Source organism: Trifolium pratense, linkage group LG4 (assembly GCF_020283565.1).
Source record: "Trifolium pratense cultivar HEN17-A07 linkage group LG4, ARS_RC_1.1, whole genome shotgun sequence".
NCBI classification, from domain to species: domain Eukaryota; kingdom Viridiplantae; phylum Streptophyta; class Magnoliopsida; order Fabales; family Fabaceae; genus Trifolium; species Trifolium pratense.
Genome location: NC_060062.1, coordinates 35,034,659 through 35,050,513, shown reverse-complemented (window position 1 = coordinate 35,050,513; position 15,855 = coordinate 35,034,659). Strand labels below are relative to the sequence as shown.

General features: G+C 31.6%; 2 protein-coding genes across 2 annotated transcripts; one reads left to right on the top strand and one right to left on the bottom strand.

Annotated features, from left to right (window-relative positions):
- Window positions 1-241: 241 nt before the first annotated feature.
- Window positions 242-1,104, bottom strand: LOC123881516 (probable transcription factor At5g61620). Its single transcript, XM_045930225.1, has 2 exons — window positions 754-1,104; window positions 242-551 (listed from the first exon to the last, which is right to left on the bottom strand). The coding sequence occupies exons 1-2, from the start codon at window positions 1,023-1,025 to the stop codon at window positions 242-244; spliced, it is 582 nt and encodes a 193-aa protein (XP_045786181.1). The 5' UTR covers window positions 1,026-1,104.
- Window positions 1,105-8,989: 7,885 nt separating this feature from the next.
- Window positions 8,990-9,808, top strand: LOC123922556 (uncharacterized mitochondrial protein AtMg00810-like). The gene has a single exon (XM_045975263.1). It carries the CDS (start codon window positions 8,990-8,992, stop codon window positions 9,806-9,808), a length of 819 nt encoding a protein of 272 aa, XP_045831219.1.
- Window positions 9,809-15,855: the final 6,047 nt, after the last annotated feature.

The window sequence follows — 15,855 nt, the reverse complement described above, 5'->3', positions numbered from 1 at the left end:
CAAATTTGATCCTTCCAATTGAAGATTAATAAAATAGTATCTCGAGGGAGAAGTTTTAGGAAAGAGAGTTTTTCAATAAAAACCTAAAATTGAACCTAAATGCAAAATATGAAAATACTTCAATTTCCATGTTGAATGAAATAACCAGCGAGTAACATAACATATGTAACAAATGATCAAAACAAGAAATTGTAACAAATGTTAAACATGGGCATTGTTTGATGTGATATATGACCTTGTTCTACAATGCTTTTTGGGCTTGTTGAAATTGTTGCAGTAACTGCTCTACAATTGGTTGTGTCTCAACATTTGGAGGAGGAGGAGGAATGTAGTCCCTATAGAGAAGAGGGTGGAAATTTCCGTTCCATAAGGTAGTGTCAAATTTACTTCTTCTTTTACTCTTTTTTGATGAATCAACATTTTGTTGATCAACTCGAATGAAATACTTTTGAGCATGGCTAGCAACTTGAGTATAAGATTTTGTGCCAACATACTTCGAAATAGCTTTCCAATTTCCCTTGCCATACTTCTCGAGCCCCTCGAGAAATAACCTATTAATAAATAGAAACAAAAAATTCAATAATGTCATTCAAATGAAATATTTATTAATCCCTATTTTTACGAAATTCTCAACTTGTATTATGTATAGACTATAGAGACTCATTCATTCATATATATGAAGGAAAAAAACGAGTTAAAAAATAAAACAAACCGTAATAAAAGTTATATTAATTTCTCAGTAAGTATATAAACCTGTGTTCTTCTTCTTTCCAATGTTGCACTTTCTTGATTTTTTTCATAAGTGGAGGAACTTTGTTCACATCGGTCGAAGTATTGTATTTTGGAATACAATCATATTTGTGTGTTGGCAACTCGAAATTACCTTCCTCGATCATTTGAGTGTGCTCCTTTACTTTGGCCGCTAATTGTCTGGGAACAAGAGATTGTCCCTCAAGTATCTCTTCTGGAGATTCTAAAAGGTTTTCCTCGAAGCTTTTATCATTATCCCATGTAAACCACTCCATTGATTTGCAGTTAATATTTGTGTTTTCCTTGATATGCTATTTTTGTTTTTTCATGTATTTTATTGTATTTATAAACCACACCGGCCCATCCATTATAATAGGTATTCTGTTATTATTTTTTAATTATAGTCTTATCTATAGTGTTTAGATATATATATATTATCTTGTGTCAAAAACAAAAAATAGATAGTGTTATCTTTTACTCCCTCCGGTCCTTTTTATAAGAAACACTTTGGAATTTTTATTTGGTCCTTTTTATAAGAAACACTTTGACACAATTCCATTTGTACCCTTATTAAATACAATCAAATAATTCATTATAATGCTAGTGCATTAATTAGAGAAGTCTATTTCCCATACTAGTCAAAGGTTAGTTTTGGAATATAACATAAAATGATAGAATCATTAATGAGAAAATTTACCTTCCTTGGTCTGTGTGATTTTGTCAAAGTGTTTCTTATAATAAGGACCGGAGGGAGTATCTTGTTATATACAAATAAAGATCAACTCATATCATAACTATCTATTTTACTTTAAATTAAAATCCCCGATCAAAATGGGATAAAGAAATTATCTTAACTGCGCTATGCATATTTAGTCAACAACATATTTGAATTTTACACTCCACTTCCTTGACGTTAAATATACTTAAATAGTTAAATTATACTTTTATGTTAAAATATATATGGATTGGGCAATGGACTAAAGGGAAAATAATTAGGTTCAATAAGTCCAAATTAGCAAAGCCCAAAAAAAAATAATTCATAAAGACTCAACAGGCGAGACGGCGAGATAAGTCTATTGATTTCCCGTTATTATTTGTGTTTTCGTTTTTTAATGTATTTTATTTATATTTATTTATAGACCACCCCCGGCCCATCTGATATTTGCATTATGTTGTTATTTTTGAATTACTATCTATAGTGTTTAGATATATATTATCTTTATTTGCTATTGTAAATATATATATATATATTATCTTTGCTGTCAAAAAAAAAATTTATCTTGTTATATATACTAATAAAAGATCAACTCATATCCAACACTAACCATTTTACTTTAAAATTAAAATCTCTGATAAAAATGGGATAAAGAAATTATCTTAACTGCCCCACACATTTAGTCAACAAAATAATAGTATACTATATACTACACATTTGACTTTATACATATCGACAGTATTTGACAAATGATATAATTAAAATATCGTATCCTTAACAATATCAAAACGACAGTTAAATTGAAACGCTAAATTCGATGAAAAGTAACACTTAAAAAAATGAAGGGAGTATTAATAAAATAACATATGACAACTATTTTTTTAAAAAAAATAAATACATCAAAGAAGATTATGCCAACGATCAAAGATTAATACGAAAAAATAAAAAATTATTAGGTGGAACAAAAAAAAAGGAACATAAATGAAGATAAAAATACACATCAACGTAGGAACAAATCTAACTTATAACAACTTTTTACTACTAAAGTACCAAATTTTCCTTATCAATTTTAATAATATTACTACTAAAGTACCTAATATGTCATCAATTTTAATAATATTTCAAATTAAATATAATTTTACCTTTAAAGATATGAAAGATAATATATATAATAGCTTTTGTTAAAAATTTTAAAAAAATAAATAAATCAAAGAAAAGTTTGTTAACAATCAACGATTAATACGAAAAGAAGAAAAAAAATTAATACATATAAAAATAGAAAGAACTTCAAAGAAGAGGAAGAATAATACATATAAAAATAGGGGGAAAAAACACTAATAAGTGGTAAAAACCGAGGAATTTGGGGCGGTTTCAAGCTGACGCAAAACATAGGCGGGAAAAAAAAATTTCAAACTGAGGAATTTGCAGCGGTTTTGAAACCAGCGCTAAAGTTTAGACGATAAAGTGGGATGTTTGGAGTTCGAATTCCGACTACTGCATATAAAATGTGATTTTTCTACCAATTGAGCTAAACTTACAAGAACATCTGACTTTTAGTACATGCATGGATTAAATTACTTTCCGTACATGCATGGATTAAATTTTGATGGTAGCATATATAATTTGAGTATCCATAACTTACAAGATGAAGATTAATAAAATGGTATATCTCGACGGAAAAGTCGTGGGAAAGAAATTATCACTAAAAGCTAAAAATTGAGCATAAATGCAAAATATGAAAAATACTTCAATTTTCATGTTGATTGAAATAATCAGCGAGTAACATAGTTACAACTATAACAAATGATCAAAACAAGAATCTGCGTAAGAAATGTTAAATATGGCCATTGTTTGATTTGTTATATGACTTTGTTCTACATTATAATGCTAGCTTCTTGGGCTTGTTAAATTTGTTGTAGTAACGGCTCTACAATTGGTTGTGTTTCAATATTTTTGGAGGAGAAGGAGGAATGTAGTCCCTATAGAAAAGAGGGTGGAAATCTGAAATCACCATTCCATAAGGTAGAGTCAAATTTATTTCTTCTTTTGCTCTTTTTTGATGAATCAACACTTTGTTGATCAACTCGATCTAATGAAATGCTTTTGAGCCAACATGTTTTGATATCGCTTTCCAAATTCCCCTGCCATATTTCTCGAGCCCCTCTAGAAATAACCTATAAATAAATTGAAACAAAAATTCAATATGATTAGGTTATGAGGCCCTGACTCAAAATTTGAGTGACTAAAAACAATTGAATCATCTTATGACATTAGCAATTTTCACATTTTATTTGTTAAACAATCATGTTGGAAATCAAATGCAGGCTTGCTTAAATTAATGGAACTTTATTATTTTAATAACACGATGCAATTCTTAGAGTTATAATCATTTGAGTTAGAGCACCAATATATTTGAGTTAATAACATGTTTTGTCTTCTCTTAAAAATTTTGTAACATATTTGAGTTAGTATAAGATTTTATTTAGGCTATTATGAAATTTGAGTTATATTATTACTTTTTTTTATTATTTGTTGTACATTTTATGCTACCATGATTGTATTTTTTGTGAAAGTTTAAGCATCGTAATAGTTTGCATAAAAAAATAAGCGATGATTTTTTTTCTCATTTTTACCAATTTGCGGGGGTTCTAAACCCCCTCTATTGGAATGCTATACCAGCGGTTCGCCGAAGCTCCCGCAGTTATTTTATGGGAACCCATTAGGTGGCAGACTGGCAGTTATTCAAACTCATGGTAAACAGTTTGCGGAGATTAAAACCCCCGCTAAATAACTAAAAAAACTTCGCAAACTAGCGCGTTTTTTGTAGTGTATGTTTATTTTCTCGCTGTTAATTTTTTGCTTGTGATTGTTTTTGTCGTCCCCGTTGATATTTGGTTTCTTGCTTTATTTGCTCCCCACATCAAGTTTTATTAACGTAATTTTATTCGAATTCACAACCACAAGAATTCAAGATAGCAATACTAAGTTGTCCACGTGTTGAGCACATGGTTAAATGATAAAGACTCGTGTTTTTGACATAGCAATCGATGGTATACGACTCGGCAATTGAACTTCATACTCTATCTTTCAAGGGTTTTTGATTATTGAATACCATGAATACCCTCAACCACAATTGGCGAGTTTTTTTTTTAATATTTTATAAATAATACACAATTTTTTTATTTTTTTCATGTTTTAAATATGACTCTTAATTAAAGTCATACATATCAATCACCAAAATATAATCAATCAATTATATGCATGACACCACCGATCAATTATATATGAACTTTAAATTTAAAAATTAAAATTTTAATATTAATAATTCATACTCAATTCTATCATTCTCATGTATTAAATATACTTTTGGAGTCATACATATCAATCAGCAAAAACACATAAAATCAATTATTACATGCATAACACCATCAATATATTAGAATTCATTCTCCTTAATTTTTCATGTATTACTACTTGCATAATCATTTCTTTAATCTTTTACATTTTTTCACATATTCTTTTGTATTTTTCTCTTTTCGTTCCTTTCATTTTTTTATATACATTCGTAAAAATAAAAGACAATTGTACAAGCTTACGGATTGAGTACAATGCTATTATAAAAACAACAAAAATATATATTCTCCAACTATTTATAATATTATTAAAATAAATTTATGTTCATTATAAGAAGAAAAAAGTAAATGTTTCACTTTTAAAATAACAAGTTTTTGTTTTCATCGATCGAAGTGTTATTTTTTGTAATACAATTATTTTAGTATGTTGGCAACTCGAAGTGATCTTCCTTAATGACGTAAGTATGCTCTTTTTTACAGTTTTACATTATATATATACTCCATCCGTCCCAAAATATAAGGGAAAATTGGTCAACAAAAGTTGATGTATTTAGTCCAATTTTTTAACCAAATACATCAACTTTCTTTGACCAATTTTCTCTTATATTTTGGGACGGAGGGAGTATATATATATATATATATATATATATATATATATATATATATATATATATATATATATATATATATATATATATATATATATATGAGAGCATATTTGTCATTTCAATTGTTGAGTAGAGTGATAATTGTTGGGTAGAAAAAAAAATTCTATGTGGCCTAATGAAATGAAGATTCTGATGATATACCCACAATATATTGAGAATAATTCAAAGTTAGTTAGTTGTTGCAAAAGTTGTTACTTGTGTAACAAGTAACAAAAGTTAGTTAGAGATGAGTAGGATTAGTTGGTTGAGTTAGTTACTTAGTTAACAAGTAACTATAGTTAGATGATTCTAACTAAATGGTTGTATATAAAACCATGCCTACACATTGTAAAAACTATTCCAATTGATCATTAATAAAGTTACCCCCTTTCTCTCATTCTTTCTCACAATTTGTTCAATTACATTCATCCATTCATTGTTCATAGTTCTAACAAACTGATATATAGAGCCTCAAGGTTCGTGGCATTAAAGAATTGATCAAGATTCACTGCAATTTGATCAATTAACTCAGGAAGAAGATGACAAGCCAACTAGAAACACTCAGCAACAGTTTTGGTGGGAAATTGCCAATTCTTGATGCAAGCAATTGGGATCGATGGAATAAGCAAATGAAAGTGATATTTGGGTTTCAAGAAGTACAAGATGTGGTTGAAACTGCTATCACTGAATTAGCAGCAGATGCAACAGACAATCAGAGGAATGCACATCGGGCATTGAAGAAAAAAGATTTCAAAGCAATGTTCTTCATTCATCAATGTGTTGATTTGGTGAATTTCCAGAAGATTGAGAATGCAACATCAGCTAAGGAATGTTGGGACATTCTTGAGAAAGCACACTCAGGGAATGAGAAGCTGAAGCATGTTAGATTACAAACTTGGAAAAGGAAATTTAAACTGCTGCAGATGGAAAACAATGAAAGCATTGCAGATTACTTTAACAAGATCACAAACATCACAAATCAGATGAGGAGTTGTGGTGATACTTGTGACAATCAAACCATTGTTGGTAAGGTTATGAGAACTTTATCTCCTAAGTTTGATTATATCACTGTTGCAATAATGGAAACCAAAGATTTGTCAACATTGACATTGGATGAATTACAATGTACACTGGAATCTCATGAATAAAGAATCATGGAAAGAACAAAAGATAGGGCCACTGATCTAGCATTGCAAGCTCATGCAGAAAAGAAAGGCAATGACAAATGGAAGGGGAAAGATAAGTCCAAGAAGAATAATAATTCACAAGATAACTCAAAGAAAAACAATGATCAAGCTGAATCTTCATCTCAAGGCACTGCATCAAATCAAGATAAGAAAGGGAAGTTCAATTTGAAGAACATACAGTGCTATAATTGCCAGAAGTTTGGTCATTTTGCAAAAGATTGCAGAGGCAAGAAGGTTCCAAGGTATGGAGGAAAGAATAAGGTTGAAGCACATATTGCTCAGGAAGATAGTGACTCAGAGGTTGATCCAACACTATACATGGCTACCATTACAGATATTGAAGATGATCAAGAACATTGGTATCTTGACACAGGTTGCAGCAATCACATGACAAGTCATAGAGATTGGCTAATCAACTTCAACAGTTCATCAAAAACTAAAATAAGGTTTGCAGACAATAGAACAATTCCAGCTGAAGGAGTAGGTGATGTGTTGATCAAAGGCAAGAAAGGAAATCAAGCCATCATCACTGGTGTCCTATATGTACCAGACATGAAAACAAATTTACTAAGTATGGGACAGTTACTAGAGAAGGGATTCATTATGCATATGGAGAATAACATCATGGAAGTGTATGATTCTCAGAACAACACTATTCTGAGAGCCCCTCTATCTCAGAATAGAACATTCCAAGTCACCTTGACCGCAAATCAATCCCAATGTCTGGCTACAATAAAGATCAATGACCAAGCTTGGTTATGGCATCTGAGGTATGGTCATCTCAACTTTAAAAGCTTGAGTTATCTGCAAAACAATGAACTGGTCAATGGATTACCTGCAATTAAGATCCCGAGAGATATATGTCAGCATTGCCTGATAGGCAAGCAAGCAAGAAAGTCCTTTGTCAAGGATATTGCAATGAGAGCTAAGCAGGTTCTTAATGTAGTATATACAGATGTATGTGGTCCATTTGACACACTATCTTTAGGATGAAACAAGTACTTTGTATCATTCATTGATGAATTCAGCAGAATGATGTGGATTCACTTAATGAAGAGCAAAGATGAAGTGCTTCAGAATTTTAAGTCATTCAAACTGTTAGTTGAAAAGCAATCAGAAAAGAAGATTAAAATTCTAAGAAGTGATGGTGGTGGTGAATACACCTCAAATGAATTCAAGACATTTTGTTCAGAAAATGGAATTCAGCATGAAATAATAGCTTCATACACTCCTCAACACAATGGAATGGCTGAAAGGAGGAATAGAACTATCATGAACATGACCAGATGTATGTTAAGAGAGAAGAATCTACCTCACAGCTTTTGGGGTGAAGCTGTAGTTACAGCCTGCTATGTTCTGAACAGATGTCCTACAAAGCAAATGGATAAGGTACCAGAAGTAATTTGGTCAGGTCACACACCATCAGTGAAGCATCTTAGGGTATTTGGATGTCTTTGTCACAGACACATACCAGATCAAAAGAGGAAGAAATTTGATGATAAAAGTGAAATGATGATCATGATAGGATATCACACTTAAGGTGCCTATAAACTCTACAATCCAATCACAAAAAAGGTAACCAGCAGTAGAGATGTCACTTTTGAAGAAGATAAGAGCTGGGATTGGAATGGAAATACAACACCAGATAAAAAGTATGTTCCATTTCAGTTACTTGATGAAGAAGCAACTGAAGAAAACACTATGCTAACACCTCCAACAACTGCAAATGAGCCAGTGGCACTAAGAAGATCAGAAAGAGGAGGTATTCCAAACAGAAATTTGCAAGGGTATGAAACAATCCCAGATGACATGATCACACCAGATGGTGATATAGTGCATTTTGCATTATATGTAGACACTGAGCCCTTGACATATCAACAAGCAGCAAAATATGAAGAATGAAGGGGAGCAATGGAGGAAGAAATAGCCTCAATTGAAAAGAACAACACATGGAACTTGGTTCATCTGCCTGCAAACAAGAGGCCTATAGCAGTCAAATGGATATACAAATTGAAATACCTACCTGATGGCACTATAGCAAAGTACAAAGCACGATTGGTTGCCAAAGGATTCCTACAGAAACAAGGTATTGACTTTACTGAAATCTTTGCACCTGTGGCAAGGATTGAAACTGTGAGACTAGTTGTTGCTATTGCAAATCACTTTGACTGAGAATTTGTTCAATTGGATGTCAAGTCTGCATTTCTCAATGGCAAACTTGAGGAGGAAGTATATATTGAACAACCTCAGGGTTTCATAGTTAAAGGAAAGGAAGATTATGTGTTGAAGCTGAACAAAGCATTGTATGGCCTAAAACAAGCACTAAGAGCTTGAAACATGAGAATAGATGAGTTTCTTAGCAAAAATGGATACTCAAAATGCACTGTTGAACATGGAATCTATGTTAAAGGTACATCACAGAATAGACTTTGCATAGTGTGTCTATATGTTGATGACTTACTGATAACTGGCAGTAGTAAAGATGAAGTTAAGAAGCTGACAAGTCTGCTAAGCTCAGAATTTGACATGACCAATTTAGGAGGTTTGAAATATTTTCTTGGGCTGGAATTCACTAAGACAAGTAGTGGTATGCTGATACATCAGAGGAAGTATGCTTCAGATATACTAAAGAGATTCAACATGATGGATTGTAATTCAGCCAACACTCCAATGGAAACTGCATCAAATTTGAATGCTGATGATGAAGGCAAATCTGTGAATAGTACTCACTATAAACAGATGGTAGGAAGCCTTAGATATGCTTGCAATTCAAGGCCAGATATATGTCATAGTGTAGGGATTGTTAGCAGATTTATGCAATCACCTAAACTGTCACATATGCAAGCAGTGAAGAGAATCATAAGATACCTACAGGGCACAATTGACTATGGTGTCTTGTACACCAAAACAGATGAGAACCAAAAGAAGCTTGTTGGTTATTGTGACTCTGACTGGTCAGGTGATAAAGTTGAAAGAAGAAGCTCAATGGGATACATCTTCACATTGTTCAATTGTCCAATCTCATGGAGTTCAAAAAAGCAAAGTGTAGTTGCCTTGTCCACATGTGAAGCAGAATACATCTCTGCTTGCAATGCTGCTTGCCAAGGAATTTGGTTGCTAGCATTACTGCAGGAAATGAAGATTGATATTGAATAGGAAGTAGAGCTAATGGTTGACAACAAATCAGCCATTAATCTGGCCAAAAACCCTATAGCTCATGGAAGAAGCAAACATATAGAAACAAAGTTTCATTTTTTGAGAGATCAAGTTACAAAGGGGAAGATCAAAATGACCTACTGCAACACAGAGAAACAAATGGCAGATGTGCTCACTAAGCCATTGAAGATTGATAGATTCAAGGATTTAAGAAGAATGATGAATGTTCAAAGCCTTGAGACTTTGAATTAAAGGGGTGTATTGAGAATAATTCAAAGTTAGTTAAGAAAGTAGTTAGTTAGTTGTTGCAAAAGTTGTTACTTGTGTAACAAGTAACAAAAGTTAGTTAGAGATGAGTAGGATTAGTTGGTTGAGTTAGTTACTTAGTTAACAAGTAACTATAGTTAGATGATTGAAACTCACACACAATTAACTATTGCGTGAGATTTTAACTTTTTCTATTTCATCTAATATTCGTTGTGGTGCACAAATTTTTTAATATTCACAAAATGTTCATGATTTTGAGTCATCTCTTTTCAAGACTTCATCACAAAAGCATTCACCATGAAATTTTTAATTAAAGTAATTTGTTCAAAAAATTTATAAAACTATAGCTATATATGCTAGCTAATATTTTTTGGACTATAAGCTACAAAGTATTTAAAATATCAGAATTGTGTAGAATATTTGATGATTCTCATAATTGTGACCTATCCTATGGCTTTATTTGCTTCAGATGTTGGCCCAACGTGCACATATTGTCATTAATTTTTCTGCAGGTAGGACACTTCATATATTTAGCCTTAGTGCTAGGAATCCTATGCCTCCTTCTGTCTTCTAATTGATATTTAAACATGACATATGCATGTTCGTAAATTGCTAACATTTCTCCTTATTTTGTCGGGATCTGGATCATCTTCAGCCATTTCATATGTTTTTTTTAGCCTATGCTGATTTCAACTGTTCATTCATCAATTAATATAATTTTATGCATATAGTTATAGCTGTCAAAAAGCAGCGGGCTGATGGGCCGACCCATTAGCCCATGGTCTTAGATGATACGTACATCAAAAACATAGACCGAAATGTAATTACACTTTCTCGGGCCAAGCCCACTTAGCCCATATGGACATCGGTATGGGCTGGGCTAGCACATCGGACTTTGGGGTGGCCCATTATCTCATCATTTAATTGATAAAAACACATTTATGTCATTTTTGTAAAAATAATATCAATAATAATCGGGTGGGGTCAGTCTAGCCCATTTATTTTGTCTGGCCCACCGGGGTCGGACCGGGCTGGGCCGGGCCAGCCCATTGACAGCTCTACATGTAGTAGAATAAAAGGAGTGGTTGAGATTGTTGCAGCACCATTCTATTACCGGAAACTCACATGTAAACAACCATGAAATTTCAAGTTTAAATCAACCGAAAGTGTTCGGCCTAACAATCCTAACAATATAGGAATTCAAAATTGGTGAAAGGTTTTGTTAGGAGTCTCACATCGAGTATTTTGAAGTGTTCAATGTGGTATTTAAGTCATGAGACTCTCCCACCTATTGGACTAATTTTTTGGGTTGGGCTCTCTTCATGTGCTTAAATCCTAACAATTGGTGCTCTCATTGAGAGTTGGGCCACAGAAAGAGCTATCTATAGGCTGGATTAAGGTGCACCACTGAATACTGATAGGTGTGTGAAGCCGCCGAAAAGGAAAGGGCTACCATCGGGTCAGTGCCGATAGAGTGAAAGTCGTTATGGACGTCAGCTCTTAAAGGGCATGATAATGTTAGGAGTCACACATCGAGTATTTTAAAGTACTCAATGTGGTATTTAAATCATGAAGCTCTCCCACCTATTCAACAGCTTTTTGGGTTGAACTCTCCTCATATACTTAAATCCTAACAGTGTTCAACCTAACAATATAGGAATTCGAAATTGATGAAAGAGTTCAACCTAATAATATCGTTATATAAGTTGATCGTGCTAGTAAAAAGAAAAGAGTTTCTCTACAAATTGCTTTTTTGGTATTAATTTTAAGTCATTACGGATGACAACAAATTTAGGAATAATGCTTAGGATTTAACATGAGTTGCTCACACAGACACATCCACACAGATGGCTTCGTTTAAAATATACCCATATTTTTTATTAACAAACAATTTAAGTGTTGTTTCTATCTCTCTTTACATTTATGTGTAAAAAAAAAACAGAGAATCTCTCTTTATATTTATTTATCACCAACATTCAACAATGCTTCTAAAAGTTGAAGCCATCCAGGAAAACACAAAATGATTTTCCATAAACTAACTCTAACGTGTGTCTAAGGGGAAATTACCCTTCACCAAAAAAATAAAACCTATATTCTTTTATATTTATATATATAAAAAAAAACTACATACATATCACTTTATTTTATTTTTTTTGGTAAAAAAAAAAACTAAATATTTTTTTGGTCACATATGACTTAAGGGTTAATTGTGAGCTATTTGCTTCCGTAATCACTATTTTCACATGGTCAGTTATACGTTATTGTGTCAAGAGTCACATCAAAAAATGGTTTGAAGATTTTAGTCGTTGATGATAATGATAACCTTATAAATACCACTTCAAATGTAGTTTATAAATAAATTTTCCGAAATTTGTAGGATTATTTGTACTTTCATGTTTACATAAGTTGGTGAAAATACATTAGACAATGTCAATAGTATAATTGACTAAGTATTTTGATTTCTATGCGTATAAATTACTTTATTTATTAGTCTACTGAAATACAATATAATCGATGTATAATTATTGATGTGCAATCATATTTTTGTATAAAAACATGATGTCATTGCAAAAGTGATCAATTTGTTGCTCATTAAAACATTGCAATATATTAGTGAAAAGTACTTTGAAGCTATATCAGCCTCTAGCATTTGTTGCTCTATATGCTGCCACATATTTTGTTCCTTCCAACAAGAAATACTCTCATTGCAGTATATAGGTTTGACAAACCACACAATTCTCTTGGCACTCAACACCAAAATCAAACAATTGTAAAAATCAATGGGCCAAAATTGCATTTAGCCTATTTAAATCCTAGGAGAATTACTTTTGTCGCCTGACCATTTACTCGTGCACCTTACGCCTTTTCCATTTTACCATTCTGCAATTTAAGTAGCGGACTTTATAAAAATGAGAATTTTTGAAAAATGTCGTCCGCTACTTAAGTAGCAGACATTATAAAAATATGGTGTTTTTAGGACTGTCCACTACCTAAGTAGCGGTAGCTGGCGGAGATATTTTGATAAATTCGTAGAACGCGCCATAAAATGGGTATGGTAACAAAAGTAAATCTCAAATCCTAAAGTATTCTATGAGGCCACAATCTCTATCTACACTCTGCAACAAAATGGATGTGACGAAATAAAAATAAAAACAAAATGTTATGTGACCTTAGTTTAGTTGATAGAGACATTGCATTATATATGCATCAGTCGGGGTTCAAACCCTGGATATCCCATTTATTTACTTTAATGGTGGAATTTTAGTAGATAAATTATTTGACAAAAAAAATAAAAAATAAAAACAAATATGATCTCTCTCCCAAGGATTTTCTTTTTTTACACAACTATCTCCCAAGTTATGTGTGTGTTTTTATATATGATAGTATGATACTGATAATCATAATCATAATAATTATTATTTTCTGATGTATCAAAAAATAATCATAATTATTATAATTACTTGGTTAAAAACAAATTATAATTATAATAATTTATGGTGATACTCTGTCAGAAAAAAAAAATTATGGTGATACTGGTTAGATAAATTGTTTTGGTGGGTCAGTGGTAGGGTTGTTCGAGTAAGACAAGAATGGGGGAGTGACAGGTTGTTTTGTAAACAAATGGGATGCCATTAATTAACAGCCATGACATTTCAAACTAATTTTAGCAAGTTGGTTTCAGTAATCAATAATAGCGCCCACTAAGCTGTCAAGATAAACGCTAGAAATTTGTTACATACAAAAAAGTTGATTAATTACTAATAAGTAATAACTTCATTTTCATTAACTCAATTTTTTCTTTACAGATGCATCCAATAATACATTGACACATTCTATATTATGTTTATAATATGATGTATCATATTTATTAAATGATATATCAACATATTATTTAATGTATGTGTAAAATAATTTTACACCAACGATTCGTAGAAATTAAACTCATACTTAAAACGTATCGAATATTAAATATAAATTCAGATATTTCTTTTCTTTTTTTTTTATAAGAAGATATTTCTTCTTTCGATCATCATAATTCAAACTTTATTAAATAATCTGATACCTCTATAAGTTTATAGATATGAAAGAAAGAAAAAAAGAATTCAAGCTTTACTCTATTATATTTTTGCTTTGTTAAACACTTAAGTTTAATATTTGTTTTCTTTGTTAAAAAAGAGAGACGAGGCCCAACAAAAAACTAATTAAGAAATTAAGCTGATATTTTCTAGTCATACAAATCTCAAAAATATCGTCAAAAATGAGTTTATCGAGCTCACTTGGAGGAATTTACATTCTTGCACAAACTAAAGAATCTAAAGAGAGACTAAAGTTAGAAACTCAATCAACACAACGATTACCCTCCCTCCAAGTATGATAAAATTGAACGTGCCAATCTAAAGCCAAAAGATTTCGAATATGCTGCACCAAAGTATGAACCACTCCACTGAACTTGTATAGGTGAATGTTCTAATACCCAATTTATATTTTTAGGTATTAGTATATTTTATAGAAAATTCAATGTCGTGTCATATTTCTATATTAATATTAATTTATATTTAGGTCAAATTTACCTAAATGTATTGGTACTCAACAATGTAAGTTAGGTTTCAAAAAATTCATGTTATAAATACCAAGTATACGTGACCATTTAAGACTATGTGAATCATGAGTATGTTTGGTTTCAAATGATAGGATTTGAATTTTCCGTTGTTACAGGACGTTGTAATAGATCGAAACCGTCCAATTTTAAATTGACGGCTGAAAATATTTTACTTAATTTTATTGCATACAATTTAAACCGTTCGATTTTAGATGAAATCTGTTACTGTGACAAATTGTGTATTGGTGCTATTGCAGGCAACTCAGATCCCAAATAATGTATGTGATCATGATATGGAGAGTGGAGACAGTGAGTAAGTGACCCACATTGATCCTTAGGGGTGGCCTCTATGCTTGTTCTTTGTAAGTTACATCATAAATCCAAATCCATCTACACACACCCTTATTGGAACGTGCATGATCAATTGCTTTATCATTTCAATTACCATCATTTCAATTGAGGCTTCTTTGCCTTTTACTCTCTACTCTTTAATTGAATTTTGAAGGAGATTTGAAGAGCTTTATTTTCTATCTTTGATTTGTTTAGACTATAGATAGATTAATTTCTTTGAGTTTATCTAATGATATAAGTATTTATGACATTGTTTGGAAGAGTTTATAAAAACAATTTATCATATTTTCATAAGCTAGTTTATTTCAATAAAATCTTTATAATAGCTTATATGAAAACAACATAAAGTTATTTTAATTATAAAAATACACCTTATATATAAATGTGTAGTTTTTAAAAAAGGTCTGTTACCGCAAAAACGGCCACGACAAAACCTGTATAGGAAGTCTCTTTTATCGTTTTTTACCATTTTTATAGAGTGAAAAAAAATCCCACCAAAATACCGATACTGCCGCAACAAAATGTCATTACAACACTAACAAAATGCTACCGTAATAGACAGAGCCTTCCGGTTTTTTTTTTTTTGACGGCAACAAAGCCTTACGTTATTTTCGATCGAAATGGTTAAAAATCACATTTAGTAAAAATATTAACATACAATTTTAGCACTCAAAAGTTAATTTTCATAAACATACATAGGAGTAAGTGCTTAATTAAGTACTAGTTAAGTAAATAATTTCTTGAAGAAAGAAACTACTCATAGAGGCATCAATTTGCTAAGCTGTAAAACAGAAAACATACATACAATGAGTGATATATACAACACTGC